General features: G+C 40.2%; 1 protein-coding gene across 1 annotated transcript in view; it reads right to left on the bottom strand.

The window, feature by feature from the left end:
• The window catches only part of LOC124803096 (putative neural-cadherin 2), a 61,641-nt gene extending 43,087 nt beyond the window's left edge, over nt 1–18,554 (bottom strand). The window contains exons 1-3 of the mRNA XM_047264251.1: nt 18,435–18,554; nt 18,173–18,359; nt 6,868–7,057 (exon numbers count right to left, since the gene is read on the bottom strand). Coding sequence (XP_047120207.1) covers nt 6,868–7,057; nt 18,173–18,209 — 227 coding nt within the window. The 5' untranslated portion in view covers nt 18,210–18,359; nt 18,435–18,554. The remainder of the gene's footprint in view (nt 1–6,867; nt 7,058–18,172; nt 18,360–18,434) is intronic.
• Between the last annotated feature and the right edge of the window lie 943 nt (nt 18,555–19,497).

Here is a 19,497-nt window from a genome sequence, read left to right as displayed (position 1 = left end):
GTTGGCAGATGTATTGTGCAGCATGATACAGGGCAAAGACCTCCACTGTAAATACAGAGCAGTATTCCGTAAGGTGCCAATGACAAAGGCACATCTGACATCACGTCAGTCTGCGAGCTATCAGTGCCTTTGTGTACACTATCATGAAGTTCTGTGTGAAGGTCAAGAAACTTACTGTGATAGAGTAAGTCTGGAGTAGTGTCCTTAGGAAGTGAATCAAGTACAAAGTGAACATAGTCAAGGTGGTGAAGCGTTCATAATCATTGAGAAAATGGCAGGTAGTGTGAAGTTAAGATGCCAGATGTCTTTGAAGCAGGGATAGATGGGTGGCCAGGCATGGCAGACAAATGGCCACTGAAGGGAACATCATATCAATATGACAGCTTCTGCATGCAGACTCCCAACTAGGTTTGTGTAAAAGGCGCCTGTGGCTGAACGGATGCCATGATGGTGGATTGTATTGAGACAGCATAAGATGGACAGACATGCACATGCATAAATGAAACATCTGTAGTCTAGTTTCTAACTGACAATAGATTGGTACAAATGGAGGAGGGTGATCCAATCTGCTCACCAGGAAATACCACTGAGGACACATAGGACATTGAGGGACAAGGTACAGTGGGCTGCCAGGTAAGGCTCACGAGAGGACCAAGAACGTTTCCTATTGAGCATGAGCCCCAGGGATTTTGTAGTTTCAGTAAACTGAAGAGCAACAGGCACTAGATGTAAAGACAGTCGAAGAAACCCACTGTGGCACCAAAAATTCATACAAATAGTTTTGTCAGTGGAAAAGTGAAAGCCATTGTTGCTGTTCTATGAGTAAAGACTATTGAGACAACACTGAAAATCCCACCGGAGGAGATGAGTCCATGGAGAAATGCAATAGATTGCAAATTTATCGACAAAAAGAGAGCCTGAGATGCCCAGTGGGAGACAGGCTATAATAAGGTTAATGGCGATAGCAAAGAGGGTGATGCTCACAACGGAACCCTGAGGCACAGCTTTTTTCTGGTATAAAGATATCTGACAAGGCAGAATGCACATGTAACATGAAAAGTCGGTCTTTGAAAAATTCCTGAAGGAAATGGGGCAGGTGGCCTCAGAAGCCCCATGTGTAGAGAGTGTGGAGGATACCAGTCCTGCAGCAGTTGCCATATGCTTTCTCCAAATCAAGAAACGTGGTCACAGTCTGGTATCCCGATAGAAAACCATTAATTACATGGCTTGAAAAAGTGACAAGATGGTCAACTGCAGAATGGCACTCTCAAAATCCACAGTGTGCATTGGTTAGCAAATTGTGAGACTCAAGCCACCATATCAGCCAGGCATGAATCATATGTTCCTTCACCTTGCAAACACAACTGGTGAGAGAAATGGCATGGTAGCTAGAAGGAAGCTGTTTGTCCTTACCAGGCTTAGGTATGGGTATGACAGTGGCTTCATGCCAGTGTCTGGGAAACATACCCTCTGCCCAGAAGCAACTGTACATTTGAAGGAAAAAGTGCTTGCATACATGAGAAAGTGCTGCAAAATCTGAATGTGAACATCGTTCAGCACTGGAGTGGAGGATTGGGATGAAGTGAGAGCACCATCTAGCTCCCTCATAGCAAAAGCGGCTTTGTAGTATTCATGATTCTGAGAAGAGAAGGGTATTTCCCAAGCCGCCTCCACTTGTTTCTGATGGAGAAAGACAGGTGATAGTGGTGGGGCTCAAAATCTCCACAAAATAGCATTTCGAGGTTTTGGAGATAGTAGTAGTGTCCAGTATGACACCATTTGCTATGGTCAGGCCTGAAATTGGGGAATCGACCTTGGTCCCAGTAGGCCGACACAGGCTGGTTCGCACGACAGAAGAGGGAGTGGAACTGTTAAAAGAACTAGTAAAGGAAATCCAGCTTGCTGTTTTGCTATCCCAAAGAATGCAATTACTGCACTCGCAACTATTTATAATGACTGCAGATCATCATCGTAGGATGATGGTTAAAAACCCGGAGAGCACATCTTCGTATGCAAATTGCATCAGGGTACACCTCAGTCCACCAAGCGATGAGGACATGGCATGGTAAAGATAAAGTGTGAGGAATGGAATGTGGTGGTAAGGATAACATTTGTAATGGGTTCTACCTGGTCATGGGGAAATGTTGTTCATCAAAAATCGCCAGGGAGGAGTAAAGCCTCCAGTTGGCATTATAAAGCTGCCTTGTGGGCTTGCAATAGGTGGGGTAGAAGCCAGCATATGGATAGCACATGGTAAATGGTCGCTTGAGTACATATCAGAGAGAATGGACCACTCAAGGTGATGGGCAAGCTGGGCAGTGCAGAACGAGAGGTCCAAATGGGAATAGGTGTGCATGGAATCTGAAAGGTACGTAGGTCCTACAGTGTAAAGGCAGATGAGGTTGAGTTAATTGAGAAGATCAGCCAAGACGGCATCACTCTGACAGGTTCTGAGAGAGCCCCAAAGGGGATGGCATGCATTAAAGTCACTGAGCACTAAAAAGGAATGAGAGAGTTGCCCAATAAGTTGGAGGAAGTCTGCCCTGATGACACAACATGACGGTGGGATGTAGGTGGTACAAAGAGCAAAGGTGAAGCGAGGAAGGAAAATGTGGACTGCAACGGCTCGCAGCTAGGTGTTCAGTGAGATGGTTTGACTATGAATGTCATTCTGGATGAGCAGCATGACTCCCCCAAGAGATGGAATGCCGTCCTCAGGGGGAAGGTCAAAATGGACTGCAAAGAAATGCACGAGATTGAAGCGGTTGTGTGGATGCAATTTTGCTTCTTGAAGGCAGAGAACAAGTAGACATTGTGATTCCAAGAGCAACCATAATTCCTACTTGTTGGAACTAAAGCTGCATATGTTCTATTGGAGGAGAGTCATGACAGGGAAAGGGGAGGAGGGAAAAAAATGAAGGTGTGTCACCTTGGTGGCTGCTGAGTGCCAGTGTTCGACGACACTCTGCTGCAAGGCACAGAGGTTGGAGGATCCTGCTCTATGAGATCTACAGAGGCATCAGCATTCTCCCTCAGTTGGTCTGTGGATTACAGAGCAGAAAATCGATTAGTGGTGAGCACCAGTGACACAGAGGTTGGCCAGGTGAAGGTATCATGCAGCGACACCCTTGAAGAGGATCTTTGAGTCAGAAGAAGAGGAGACCGTTTGCCTTTGTTTGATTTCTTTGAGCCTTTGCAGTTGACAGATGAAGTTTCAGAAGTTTGTTGGCTGGAGGCATATAAAAAATCTTTGTGGGAGTATTCTTTCCATCGCATCTGACTTGCTCGTTGTGTAGCAGGTGATTTCGCCAGGTGAGACAAAAATTTGGTGGCTTGTTGCACAGTTTGAGGAGGAGGAGATGGGAATGCTACCATGAAACTGGGTGATTTTACAACCACAGTGCTGAATTTGAGATTGCAAGTCTGTGTGGCAATGTCCTTCACAAGTTAGATGTGGCAAGAATGATACCGTAAGTGATGGATTGTAAAATGCAGGGCTTCCAACTAGCCAACAACTTGCATGTGTCAGGGTAAGGCACTTTTTCCTTCACTTGGATCTCCTGGATGGCCTGCTCACCAAGATACGTGGGACATTCTCAGGAGGAGGCTGCATGGTTGCCTTTGCAATTGATACAGCAGGGAGGAGGGCGAGGGCAATCACCCTGGTGAGCATCCCTACCACAGGTAACAGATTTGGCCAGGTGTCGACAGGACATTTGAGTGTGGTTGTAACGATAACACTGGTAGCAGCACATTAGGTTCAGAATTTATGGTTGGACTGTGATGACTTCATAGCCTGCTTTGATCTTTGATGGAAGTCCTACTCTATCGAACATGAGAAAAAGAGTTTATGTGGGCACTAAGGATGCATAAATGTTTTTCATTACTGATGGACTGCTGTGATGTCCTGATCAGAGAGGTAAGTTTGGATTTATGCCTTGGTCAGACAATCAAGCAGTCTAATGTAAATAACACTGTGTGGAGAATTCAGCATTTGATGGGCCTCAACATGAACAAGATAGCCATAATGAAGTAAAGCTACAAGCAGTTGCTATGCTTGAGAATCATATTTAGTCTCCAAAAGCAAAGTGCACTGTATAAACAAGAGCACGATTTCAAGGACCGGCAGTTGAATCAACACCTTTCTGAATAATAAATGGATTAACCATAGCAAAAGACAGTGAATCGTTAGCCACATACCATTTACACTTAGTAGACACAGACTGAAAAGAAGAGGAGTGGCTTATTGTGAGAAAATCACGCATGATTGCCAGCGTCTCTGATGGTGCACCCCGTCTACCTTGGGGGCACCCTCTGAGGGGGGCAAAACCGCTTTAGGTGATAGTTCACACTTCAGGTCATACCTCCCAAACACCTGACAGAGGGACCAATTGACAATTTGGGAAGGTAAGAGGTCAGGCAATCACACCTCCCTGGGTTGGGCCTGTACCAGGGGGTACATAGGAACACTAACTGTCAACCCGGGGCTGGGAATTATGTGTTACCCAGCAACTGTTATGCATCAGCTGCATGAACTAGCCTTCATGAGCACACAGGGAAGAAGAAGGAAAAGAGGAACCTCAAACATCAAAGCAGAGGAAGGATAGTAGAAGGGAAGCAAAGAAAGAAAAAATGAATGAAAAAACAGTGGGGGACTGTTCAGATGACAGGCTACTGAAAATTCAGAATATATTCCCAAAAATACTCAAGACATGTTCCCCAGGGGAGGTGAAAAAGAATGGCAGGATGATAGACATGCAGCACTGAATTGTCATGTCTGTTGTGTTGACAATGAGGTAGAAATTTGAAGGGGAAGGGGTCAGAAAGAGAGTATGAGATCAAAGACAGTATTCTGGCAAGCACTGTACTGGTTTCAACACAGAGATTCCCTCCTTCTATCATCTCTGGGCTATGGAGTGTCTTGCACCAGTAAAATGCTTGGCTGTACTGATGTTTTGAACCAGAAATTGACATCATGTAGTCATACTCACCTTGCTTCAGAGAGCACATGGCTGCACTTATTATATTATTCTGAAAGTAGCTGTTAATATGTGTGCTATACTTGCCTACTTGCATATCACTTGCTTATTCTTATTTTGCTTGCTTGCTTACTTTGTTATGTTTTATTTTTTTCTGTTTTTTAGTTGCTGCTGGAATCTACTATTTTTTATATAGTTTATGTTATTGAAGAGACGAATACAGTAAGAAGGTTCAAAATGATGTAGGTTGCGGTAGTTATTCAGAAGTGAAGAAACTTGCACAGTACAGAGTACTCTGTAGAGCTGCTTCAAACTAGTCTTCTAACTGAAGATCATAACAACAACAACAACAACAACAACATTGTTATGGTGATGACTGTACTGTTTAAGTAGTCTGCTATTCCACACTCATTACTTTAGTTTTGAAAAAAATCAGTCTTCTAACTGAAGATCATAACAACAACAACAACAACAACAACAACATTGTTATGGTGATGACTGTACTGTTTAAGTAGTCTGCTATTCCACACTCATTACTTTAGTTTTGAAAAAAATCAGTCTCCATAATCTAAATACGTGGTTAAGCTTGAATACCTAAACTGCTAAACAGGGGCTTACAGGAGTTTCTAGGTTTACATCCTTTATGATTTCTAATGGCTTTTTTTGTATTGTGAAAATTTGCTTACCAAATTACCCCAGAATATGACCTCATATTGGTAGTAATCTAGATTTCACTTTTAGACTGAATAAATCTTAATAATTTTTAACTTCACTGGGAGGAAGATGTCATGAGCCACCTTTACCTGTGATACAGATGCCCATAAAAATATGAAAGTTTTGTGTCATATATCAAATGCTAAAAGAGAAGTGTTTATGAAATTTGGAGGTATTTCAACTTGGTTTAGATAAACAACTATACAACATTAAAATATTTTATTGGTGCAGAGTAATAATTATATTTAAAATATCTGTATGAATGTATTTAAAGTAATCCCCAATGTTCCCCTGGAGTATGGTATGGTCTCATTCTATTAATTTTGTGAGAACAGCTTCAGTACCATAATACATTTCTCAATGTTTAATGTGCAATGATGATTAACTTGTCCATGCATGTTACATTTGACTACTGTTTCATTTTGAGTCTACTTTTACAACAAGATCACACACATCTGTTACAAAAATAGAAACCACACACTTTCTTTCTGCCAGACCGAAGTTCTTAAGCACAAATGAATTGTAATTAGCATCACAGTTTTCTTTTTACTTGCTGTCAGCCATTTTAGTATACTCGCTAATTTGTTTACTGCTTGTAGATAACTGGGGGATCAAAATGAGGAAAAGTACATGAATTTTATAGTTACAAACATACAATAGTCCACTCAGGCATAGAGTTCCACATCAGCAGTTCATCTGTCATTGCAGCCAACTGTGCACAGCAGCTAGTCACATGATGGCAGTTTCTGGTCCAAAATGTCAATACAGCCGGCTGTTTTTCTGGTGTGACACAATCCCCCCTGAACTAATGCTGGAATATTGCATACCAACGTACTAACTTTGACCTCCTTTCCTCTGTGCCACTTCCGTTTTCACTTTTGTCTCCTTTTGTCCTCAGAACAGATGGGTGTACTTCATTTCTCTACCTAATCTTATGTATCAATGTGTTGCATCACTTTTTAGAATAATATTGCCATTACAGAGGAATACACACCACTGTAATACCATTACAACATTTTTTCGTGTTTACTGTAATAAGAAAACCGGATTATGGAACAATGGAAAATTCAGATTATGATTAGACAGATTTTTCAGTGTTAATTACTCATCTAATTGACAAAAAATTATTATTATATTCATTTGAGAATTATCATCAAAATGCTAGAATACTTACACACATTCATATGAATCAGACATTTCAACACATCGGAGAGGTTCTGGGCAGTTAACAAAGGCACAAGAGTCATTTAATGTACAACCATACACTACATTGTGGGCTACTACTGCCTGAGCCCACTGGGTGGCATTGATCACTGGAGGTAATGGAAGACTTTTTCCATACAGTCTGATGTCATCCATACAACCTGTTACAGACAGTGCACAATTAATATTCAGCTGGTCATTAATATTTATTCCTTTGCAATCTTTTATCCTAATTTTAAGAATGTATTGTATTTTGTAAATTTCATTTCTAACAACAGTAGCAATAATATTCTAATCAGTAATTATCTACGGAAATAGTTTATGTTGATTAAAGGGTGTATGGTTTTCACAGAATTACCAATAAAACTAGTTCTATTAATACAAGTAAAATTATTAGTATGTCAGTACTTGAACTTTTCACACATGCATTGATTATACAGTATTTTTCCTTCAATACATCTATTTCCCAGTGATCCAAGATCACAACAGAATAACTCCACAATTTGCTATCTGCTATTTAACTGATCATTTCCTAAAATCTATCAAGAAAATTTCTGTGTCATCTCTTGTATCTGATAAATTTAAACCATTTATCAGCATTGTGAAGACCTCTCTCATTTTGTCCCAAATCTAAGCCCCCTCCTCCATCCCCCTCTTAGATACACAGTTTATGAGAAAGTGAGACTTAAAATTCTCTGGGATTATGTTTAAAGGACTAATTTTAAGAACTAAATTATTTGCTTCATAAATACCTCTCAGTCAGTCATATTTAACATAATGACTGAGTACTTAGATATTATCCTAAGCTGTAATTTTTTATATTATCTAAATATGATTGGCATAAAGTACTGTTAAAATTTTATGCTCATGGTAAACCATTCATTACTGCACAGAGATGACCAAGCTGCAAGTTATTTTCACAATAATTATATTTACTGTCCTTCAGGATCATTTATTATAGAAACTTGTGGTGGAAACAGAATTGTTCAGTAATTTTAATAATAAGACTGGATGCTCCTAACAGTGGTTTGAAAAAGTAGACTGTTACCAGCAACATTCAGATTAGACTATACAGCATATCATGGAAATGAGTGCAATACACTACATAAAACACACATGTTTTTAACACTGGTTTCTTGAGGGACTTTCAACTGATACAGCTTTCACATTAGTATGATGAACACACCCAGCAATATGCCACAAAGTACACTGCTGCATCTTTAAAACTGTAACATCATGAAGTTGGCATACATCTACATGGTTACTCTGCGATTCACACTTAAGTGCCTGTCAGAGGGTACATTGAACCATTTTCATACTACTTCTCTACCATTCCACTCTCGAATGGCACATGGGAAAAAGGAACACCTAAATCTTTCCGTCTGAGCTCTAATTTCTCTTATTTTATTATGATGATCATTTCTCCCTACATAGGTGGGTGTTAACAAAATGTTTTCACATTCGGAAGAGAAAGTTGGTGATTGAAATTTCGTAAATAGATCTCGCCACAAAGAAAACTGCCTTTGTTTCAGTGACTGCCACACCAACTCACGTATCATATCAGTGACACTCTCACCCCTATTGTGTGATAACACGAAACGAGCTGCCCTTCTTTGCACTTCTTTGATGTCCTCTGTCTATCCTACCTGGTAAGGATCCCATACCGCACAGCAATATTCCAGCAGAGGACGGACAAGTGTAATGTAGGCTGTCTCTTCAGTGGGTTTGTCACATCTTCTAAGTGTTCTGCCAACAAAGCGCAGTCTTTGTTTCACCTTTCTCACGATATTATCTATGTGGGCTTTCCAATTTAAGTTGCTCGTAATTATAATTCCTAGGTACTTAGTCGAATGAACAGCTCTTAGATTTGTGCGATTTATCATATACCCAAAATTTATTGGATTTCCTTTAGTACCCATGTGGATGACCTCACACTTTTCTTTGTTTAGTGCTAATTGCCACTTTTTGCACCATACAAAAATTCTCTCTAGATCATTTTGTAATTGGAATTGACCATCTGATGATTTTACTAGACAGTAAATTACAGTGTCATCTACAAACAATCGAAGGGGGCTGCTCAGATTATCACCTATATCATTTTTATAAATCAGGAACAGCAGAGGGCCTATGACACTACCTTGTGGAATGCCAGATATCACTTCTGTTCTACTCAATGATTTACTGTCTATCACTACGAACTGTGATCTCTCTGAGAGGAAATCATGAATCCAGTCACACAACTGAGACGATACTGCATATGCACACAATTTGATTAATAGTCACTTGTGAGGAACGGTATCAAAAACCTTATGGAAACCTAGGAATATGGAATCGATCTGAGATCCCTTGTTGACAGGACTCATTACTTCATGGGAATAAAGCACTAGCTGTATTGCACAAGAATAATATTTTCTGAATCCATGTTGGTTATGTGTCAATAAGTCATTCATAATGTTCGAGAACAGTATATGCTCCAAAATCCTACTGCAAATTCAGGTCAGTGATGTTGTTGTGGTCTTCAGTCCTGAGACTGGTTTGATGCAGCTCTCCATGCTACTCTATCCTGTGCAAGCTTCTTCATCTCCCAGTACCTACTGCAGCATACATCCTTCTGAATCTGCTTAGTGTATTCATCTCTTGGTCTCCCTCTATGATTTTTACCCTCCACGCTACCCTCCAGTACTAAATTGGTGATCCCTTGATGCCTCAGAACATGTCCTATGAAACGATCCCTTCTTCTAGTCAAGGTATGCCACAAACTCCTCTTATCCCCAATTCTATTCAATACCTCCTTATTATTTATGTGATCTACCCATCTAATCTTCAGCATTCTTCTGTAGCACCACATTTCAAAAGCTTCTATTCTCTTCTTGTCCAAACTATTTATCGTCCATGTTTCACTACCATAAATGGCTACACAACATACAAATACTTTCCGAACGACTTCCTGACACTTAAATCTATACTCGATGTTAACAAATTTCTCTTCTTCAGAAACACTTTGCTTGCCATTGCCAGTCTACATTTTATATCCTCTCTACTTTGACCATCATCAGTTATTTTGCTCCCAAAATAGCAAAACTCCTTTACTACTTTAAGTGTCTCATTTCTTAATCTAATTCCCTCAGCATCACCCAACTTAATTTGACTACATTCCATTATCCTCGTTCAGCTTTTGTTGATGTTCATCTCATATCTTCCTTGCAAGACACTATCCACTCCGTTCAACTGCTCTTTCAAGTCCTTTGCTGTCTCTGACAGAATTACAATGTCATCGGAGAACCTCAAAGTTTTTATTTCTTCTCCATGGATTTTAATACCTACTCTGAATTTTTCTTTTGTTTCTGCTTGCTCAATATACAGATTGAATAACATTGGGGAGAGGCTACAACCCTGTCTCACTCCCTTCCCAACCACTGCTTCCCTTTCGTGTCCCTCGACTCGTATAACTGCCATCCGGTTTCTTTACAAATTGGAAATAGCCTGTCGCTCCCTGTATTTTGCCCCTGCCACCTTCAGAATTTGAAAAAGAGTATTCCAGTCCACACTGTCAAAAGCTATCTCTAAGTCTGCAAATGCTAGAAACATAGGTTTGCCTTTCCTTAATCTCTCTTCTAAGATAAGTCGTAGGGCCAGTATTGCCTCACATGTTCCAATATTTCTATGGTATCCAAACTGTTCTTCCCCAAGGTCGGCTTCTACCAGTTTTTCCATTCGTCTGTAAAGATTTCGCGTTAGTATTTTGCAGCCGTGACTTATTAAACTGATGGTTCAGTAATTTTCGCATCTATCAAAACCTGGTTTCTTTGGGATTGGAATTATTATATTGTTCTTGAAGTCTGAGGGTATTTCGCCTGTCTCATATATCTTGCTCGCCAGATGGTAGAGTTTTGTCAGGACTGGCTCTCCCAAGGCTGTCAGTAGTTCTAATGGAATGTTGTCTACTCCCGGGGCCTTGTTTTGACTCAGGTCTTTCAGTGCTCTGTCAAACTCTTCATGCAGTATCATATCTCCCATTTCATCTTCCTCTACACCCTCTTCCATTTCCAAACATTTTCCTCAAGTATATCACCCTTGTATAGACCCACTATATACTCCTTCCACCTTTATGTTTTCCCATCTTTGCTCAGAACTGGGTTTCCATCTGAGCTCCTGATATTCACACAAGTAGTTCTCTTTTCTCCAAAGGTCTCTTTAATTTTCCTGTAGGCAGTATCTATTTTACCCCTGGTGAGATAAGCCTCTACATCCTTACATTTGTCCTCTAGCCATCCCTGCTTAGTTGTTTTGCACTTCCTGTCAATCTCATTTTTGAGACGTTTGTATCCCTTTTTGCCTACTTCATTTACTGCATTTTTATATTTTCTCCTTTCATCAATTACGTTCAATATTTCTTCTGTTACCCAAGGATTTCTAGTAGCCCTTGTCTTTTTACCTACTTTATCCTCTGCTGCCTTCACTATTTCATCCCTCAAAGCTACCCATTCTTCTTCTACTGTATTTCTTTCCCCCATTTGTGTCAGTTGTTCCCTCATGCTCTCCCTGAAACTCTGTACAACTTCTGGTTTAGTCAGTTTATCCAGGTCCCATCTCCTTAAATTCCCACCTTTTTGCAGTTTCTTTAGTTTTTATCTACAGTTCATAACCAATAGATTGTGGTCAGAGTCCACATCTGCCCCTGGAAATGGCTTACAATTTAAAACCTGGTTCCTAAATCTCTGTCTTACCATTATATAATCTATATGAAACCTGTCACTATCTCCAGACTTCTTCCATGTATACAACCTTCTTTTATGATTCTTGAATCAAGTGTTAGCTATGATTAAGTTGTGATCTGTGCAAAATTCTACCAGGTGGCTTCCTCTTTCATTTCTTCCCCCCAATCCATATTCACCTACTACGTTTCCTTCTCTCCCTTTTCCTACTACCGAATTCCAGTCACCCATGACTATTAAATTTTCGTCTCCCTTCACTATCTGAATAATTTCTTTTATCTCATCATACATTTCTTCAATTCTTCATCATCTGCAGAGCTAGTTGGCATATAAACTTGTACTACTGTAGTAGGCATGGGCTTCATGTCTATCTTGGCAACAGTGATGCGTTTACTATGCCATTTGTAGTTGCTTACCCGCACTCCTATTTTTTTATTCATTGTTAAACCTACTCCTGCATTACCCCTATTTGATTTTGTATTTATAACCCTGTATTTGCCTGACCAAAAGTTTTGTGCTTCCTGCCACTGAACTTCACTAATTCCCACTATATCTAACTTTAACCTATCCATTTCCCTTTTTAAATTTTCTAACCTACCTGCCCGATTAAGGGATCTGACATTCCACGCTCCAATCCGTAGAACGCCAGTTTTCTTTCTCCTGATGACGACATCCTCTTGAGTAGTCCCCATATGGAGATCCAAATGGGGGACTATTTTACCTCTGGAATATTTTACGCAAGAGGACGTCATCATCATTTAACCATATAGTAAAGCTGCAAGCCCTCGGGAAAAATTATGGCTGTAGTTTCCCCTTGCTTTCAGCCGTTCACAGTACTAGCACAGCAAGGCCGTTTTGGTTAGTGTTACAAGGCCAGATCAGTAAATGATCCAGACTGTTGCCCCTGCAACTACTGAAAAGGCTGCTGCCCCTCTTCAGGAACCACACTTTTGTCTGGCCTCTCAACAGATACCCCTCCATTGTTGCACCTACGGTACGACTATCTTTATCGCTGAGGCACACCAGCCTCCCCACCAACGGCAAGGTCCATGATTCATGGCGGGGAGGGGGGGGGGGGGGGGGGCGGGGGGGTCATTGATATGGGTCTGTAATTTAATGGGTTACTCCTATTGCCTTTCTTGAATATTGGTGTGCCCTGTGCTACTTTCCAGTCTTTAGGAACAGACCTTTTGTCAAGTGGGCGGTTGTATATGATTGCTAATAAAGGCGCTGTTGTGTCTGCATACTCTGAGAGGAACGTGATTGGTATACCATCTGGACCAGAAAACTTGCCTTTCTTAGGTGATTTGAGTTGTTTCGTAACACCTAAGATATCTACTTTTATGTCACACTTGTTAACAGCTGTTCTGGTTTTGAATTCTGGAATATTTACTTCTTCTTCTTTCATGAAGGAATTATGGAAAACTGTATTTAGTAACTCCGCTTTAGTGGCACCATCATCGGTAACATTTCCATCGCTATCGTGCAGTGATGGTATTGACTAGTTTTTGCCACTGGTGTACTTTACATATGACCAGAATCTCTTTGTGTTATCTACCATATTTTGAGACAATATTTCATTGTGGAAACTATTAAAAGCATCTCGAATTAACGTTCGCACTAAATTTTGAGCTTCCATGAAACTTAGCCAGTCTTGGGGATTTTGCATTCTTATGAATTTGGCATGCTTCTTTCGTTGCTTCTGCAACAGTGTTCTGACATGTTTTGTGTACCATTGTGGATCAGTCCTGTCTCTTATTAACTTAAGCAGTATGAATCTATCTATTGCTGTCAATACTGTATCTTTGAATTTGAGCCATATCTGGTTGACACTTACATAATTAGCTTGGAAGGAATGGAGACTCTCTCTTAGGAAGGCATCAAGCAAATTTTTATCTGCTGTTTTAAATAGATATATTTTGCGTTTATATTTAGTGGTTTGGGTTGATGTGGTTTCGAGCCTTGCTACAATGACCTTGTGTCCCTGTATCCGCCATGATGCTCTCTATTAGATCAGGATTATTTGTGGCTAAGAGGTCAAGTGTGTTTTCGCAACCATTTACAGTTCGTGTGGGCTCATGAACTAATTGTTCAAAGTAATTCTCAGAGAAAGCATTTAGTACAATTTCAGAAGATGTTTTCTGTCTACCACCAGCTTTGAACATTTATTTTCGTCAACAAATTGAGGGTAAATTGAAGTCTCCACCAATTATAATTGTATGAGTGGGGTACTTATTTGTAATGAGATACAAGTTTTCTTTGAAGCGTTCAGCTATTATATCATCTGAGTCGGGGGGGGTCGATAGAAGAAGCCAATTATTGTTTTGGCATGGCTGTTGAGTATAACCTCTACCCTTAGTAATTCACAGGAACTATCTATTTCAACTTCACTAGAAGATAAACTACTACCTACAGACACAAACACACTGCCACCTACTTTATTCAATCTATCCTGTCTGAACACGGTTTGTGCCTCTTTAAAAATTTCAGCAGAATTTATCTCCGGTTTTTGCCAGCTTTCTGTTCCTATAACGATTTCAGCTTCAGAGCTTTCTATCAGCACTTGAAGCTCTGGTACTTTTCCAACACAGCTACGACAATTTACAACTACAATACTGACTGTTGCTTGGTCGATTCTCGTCATTTCTTTGCCTTATACCCTTTGAGACTGGAGCCCTTTTTGATCTTTCCCAAGACTGTCTAATCTAAAAAACTGCCCAGTCCACGTCTCACAGCCTCTGCTACCCGTGTAGCTGCCTTCTGTGTAGTGGACACCTGACCTATTTAGCAGAACCTGAAACCCACCACCCTATGGTGCAAGTTGAGGAATCTGCAGCCTACATGGTCGCAAAACTGTCTGAGCCTCTGATTCAGACCCTCCACTTGGCTCTGTACCAAAGGTCCAGAATCGGTCCTGTCGACGATGCTGCAGATGGTGGGCTCTGCCTTCATCTCGCTAGCAAGACTGGCAGTCTTCACCAACTCAGATACCCGCCAGAAACCTGAGAGAATCTCTTCCAGTCCATGGCGACACACATCATTAGTGTCAACATGAGCCACCAACTGCAATTGGCTGCACCCTGTACCCTTCATGGCATCCGGAAGGACCCTTTCCACATCTTGGATGACTCCCCCCAGTATGCACACTTGTAGCTGTGCTGCGGCTTTCTTCCCGTCCTTAGCTGCCATATCCCAAAGGGGCTCCATCACCTGCCTAACATTGGAGCTCCCAATGACAAGCAATCCCACCCTCTGTGCTTGTCCAGACCTGTCAGGAAGACCGGCCACTGCCGCAACAATCATCAAGTTGGCATGCCTGGATATGTTAATTATTAGCATTTCAGTGCAACCACACATAGTCAGTAGGAAGAACGCCATCCAGATTTGGTGTATAAGGGAAGATTACACTGTGAGTTTCTCATTGTGAAATCATATTTGAATGTTAGTTGTTTCAGTGCACATTGTATTTAAGAAAGAGAATTATCTACCAAAATGTACTGAAATTCAACAGTGGCAGGATCATGGCATATTTAGATCATTTTGTCATTGTTGCTCATATTAGTTAGGGTACTATGATCAGGCACATATGGAATCAGTGGATTCAGGAGGGAGATACTTGATGCCCTACAGAAGCTCAATGGCCCCACACAACTAGCACCTAAGAGGGCAGGTGTCTTGTTTGTTCACCACGAAGGACTGCACTGCCAGGAAATGAGCTTGTTGGCAGCAAGATGAGTACCCACAGATAATGTGATCACATCTGGACCACCAAGGACTATCAACATGGTGATCACTGCTGGGACTTCCCTGGACATGGCATCAGAAATAGACAGGCTGACAGTGTTTTACCTGATGATAGTACCAGACATAGAAGTGGCACCACATCAATTTTTCAGGTAACTCCTGGCTCTACATACAGCATCACGATGGATTAATTTGTGTTGGGGGCTCTGTAGAACAAATGTTGCGAGATTGTTACTGTCATAATTTATGGGCCCTACACCTGGCATGATGGTATAACATGCCATTGGGTACACAGCATGATCAACTCTGGTTGACATAGTTGGATGTTTGGACAGCAGGCATTAAAATTATGTGACATTACAACTGGTGGCTGTGACTTTCCTCTGAAGACTGTGTGACATTGTCTTTCAACAAGATAATGCATGATATCATGCTGTTTGTGCTATAGCGAACTACATCAATGAAGAGGACATTTAACTGGCTTGGTGAGCACATTTTCCAGATCTCTCACCCACTGAAAACAGCTGGTCATATGTTGCTGAGACACTGGCATGTGACCACCCCACAACAACTGATGAACTCTGGAATGGAGTTGAAGAAGCATGAAATACAGACGCACATTACCCGTGCTCACTTTGATTTGATGCCCAGCCATGTTTGAGCCATCTTAGAGCCATTCTCACTACCAGAGGTGGAATGTCTGTGTACTAAATTTTGCATCCTGTGTATCCTGAAATCACTGACAAATTTACTTGTGTCTTCTTCCTGCTACAATGTTCATACACCATAAGGAAAATTTCATTACTTTTGTAGCTCCTAGTGTTGCAGTTTTAATGGTCAACATTGTAAATGATATTCCATAATTGTGGTTGCAGTCTAAAATATTGCCTGCCTCCCCTCTCCATTCCCTGCACCCTAAGTCCAAATGAATACAATACGACCTCTTTGCTATGATCTTTTGTACTTGCAAATTTATTTATGATGTGATTCCAAGCAAGAATCACAATATGACCACCGACAAGGAGCAGGAAAAGGTACTTGCTTTCTTGCTATTCTGTGGCTCCATGATGGGCAAGATAAACTGCCTGCTGAAAAGACAAGATCGAATTGATCTTCAGACCTCTGACAAAAATCCTGTAATTATGTAGATCAGTTACAGATACTGCTGGTCACAGAACACCTATGGTCTAAAGGATACATTGCAAGTGTTGCCAGTCTTACATCAAACAAACAGTACACACTGTAAAAGTGCACGGGAAGGAGCACGAGAGGTTTTATTGCCTACACTACCCTGAGAAAATGCTTTAGTTGAATGTGCTTTGGAAAATGGTCACCATATCAGATTTCATGAAACAATTGTTATGGCCCACACTAACAGCTTCTGGGACTGTGTAATTAAAGAAGCCATTGAAATAAAGGCCACCAATAACACCATTAATAGAGACAGCAACTTACAGCTCAGCTTGGCATGGAATCCAGTGATTGCGCAGTTGGAGCGAGGGCATCAATAGCCAAGTCAACATATGCCCATATACAGTGATGCTGTGAGCACGCTTGACATCAAAGTTGGCAGCTAGTGTATGTAATGGCATACCAGCAGCCCACTGGCAGTCATACCACTTGCCAGTGGCCAAGGAGTGCTTGGCTGAAAGCTTGTGTAATTTTAATAATTTGAAGCAGCTGGAAACCCAAGAGGTTTTTATTCATTGCTAACCACCATGAGGCTCTGCATTCTTAATTCTAATTCTTATCTCTAGCATTACAATTCATATTTTATTCATGTCTCCACCCTTTATGTCTGCCCTCTTCTGGAATCTTTTATGCTTCAGTATCAGATTTCTGCTGTTAGCTTCACTATCCATTACTTGTTTAATTCTTTTCCTTTCATTTGCTTTTGTGGTTTCTCACTTCTTGTTATATACTACTACCTCATGTCCTTTCTTTAATATTTGCCAATTTGATTTGAATCCATCTCTGCCTATCATTGCCTAGTTTATGTTACAATAATAGAAATTACACAATGAAATAAAAAAATAATAAAATACAGTAAAAACTAATGACATGCAACCAATTAACTGCCAATGAATACTGAAAATATGGCAAGCATAGATTGCTACCCACACTACATAGAGGAGCCATGAAGTTGTCAGCAGGCAGAATGAAAAAGCTTGCTAATATGTAGCTAAAATAGTTGAGCTTTCAGACAAAAGTCCTTTTTCTGAAGTGTAAAACACAAATACAGTCACACAAATACAATCACAATGTGAATGAATGTGAAAGTGTGTGTTTTCTACTTCAACAGTCCATGTTCTCAGTTTTTGTACATTACACATTTCTTTTACTGGTCACTTCAGCAATAATTTGCATTTTGCACTACGCATCTCATCGTATCATCTGATTTCTCCATACAATTTTCAAAAAGTTGTAATTTTTCACTTTTACTAAATAGAAGAGACTGTTAATTTTGGACTGCCATATATTTTTGTTACTTCTTGCTCATGTATGTTTTCAGCTGTCTGTTTTATATTTTTATATGAATATGTGTTACTAGTCATTCCTATTAACTACTACCAGGATTCCTGATCATTATCAGTTATCTAAAAAATAAGGGAAGTATCATATACTTTTGATTACACCCCCAGTTGTCATATAACAAGAGTACTACAAGTCTACATTACTAGAAAATCCTGATCATAATATCATGCTGGAATCTAAATTCTGTTAATTTTAATGCTCAGATCTCACTGTTTCAGCACTGAAGAATAAGAAATTGTGGCAGTTACTTATTACGTGCATATAGCTTTAAAAAGTGTGTACCATTTTTAAAATCAGCCTGTATTTCAAATGTCTTCATTCCTGTGTATTCAGCTTTGCCACCTGCATATATCCCTTCTCTTTTATCAGCTACAAGCAGTTGGTGCCCTCTAAAGGAGAATGTCCCATTGTATTGTGCATTTTCGCCATCATCAATCTGAAGAAAAGCTGTTGAGCCATAACGGGATGCCTACAAAAGAAAATTCAATAGTGGATGAGAGAAATCTACACCACCACCCCATTAGTAACTATGAAGTATACTCACTTTCACTGTATGCCAATATCCATCATTTACAGGGATAAAGCACAAGCATATAGCTATCTCTTCAGAATAATAGCTGTTCAAGTTGTAACGAAATACAAGAACACTGTTTCGTATCTGCAACAATGCATATTAATTCACAAAATAAATAACACAGAAATGTACAACAAAAGCAACAATACATCTGGACAGTGACAATTCTGAAGTAAGACAGGAGAGAATTTGCTTACAATATTAGCAGTTTGGTAAGATTAGTGTGAGTTAATAAAATTACTTTTTTTTAGCTTAAACCTAGGCTCATAGACACACTAATTTACATTCATAAATGTATTAATGCTTCCTTTTGTTGCTGCTGCTGCTGCTGTTGTAGTCTTCATTGCAAAGACTGGCTTGATACAGTCTCCGTGGTACTTTATCCCAAGCAAGCCTCCTCTCTGAATAACTACTGCAACTTACATCTTTCTGAATCTGCTTACTGTGTTAAACTCTTGGTTTTCCTCTACAATTTTTACTCTCCACACTTCCCTCCAGTATTAAACTGGTGATCCCTTGATGTCTCAGAATATGTACTATCAACCTATCCATTCTTCTAGTCAGCTAGTGCCACAAATTTCTTTTCTCTCCAATTCTATTTGGTACCTCCTCATTAGATACACGACCTACCCACTACTCTTCAACATTCTTCTATAGCACCACATTTCAAAAGCTTCTATTCACTTCTTGTCTAAACTGTTTCTTGTCCATGTTTCACTTTCATACATGACTACACTCCATATAAATACTTTCAGAAAAGACTTCTTTACAATTAAATCTATATTTCACATTAAAAATTTCTCTTCTTCAGAAATACTTTTCTTGACAGTGGCAGTCTAGATTTTATATGCTCTCTACTTTGGTCATCATCAGTTATTTTGTAGCCCAAAGAACAAAATTCATCTACCACTTTTAGTGTCTCATTCCCTAATCTAATTTCCTCAGCAACACCTGGTTTCATTTGACTACAGTCGGCCGCTGTGGCCCAGCAGTTCTAGGCTCTTGTAAGCATGCACTTTCTTAAGAATTGTTA

This window comes from Schistocerca piceifrons, chromosome 6 (assembly GCF_021461385.2).
Source record: "Schistocerca piceifrons isolate TAMUIC-IGC-003096 chromosome 6, iqSchPice1.1, whole genome shotgun sequence".
Lineage (NCBI taxonomy): Eukaryota > Metazoa > Arthropoda > Insecta > Orthoptera > Acrididae > Schistocerca > Schistocerca piceifrons.
Note: the sequence above shows the minus strand (reverse complement) of the source record. Positions and strands in the feature narration are given on the sequence as shown.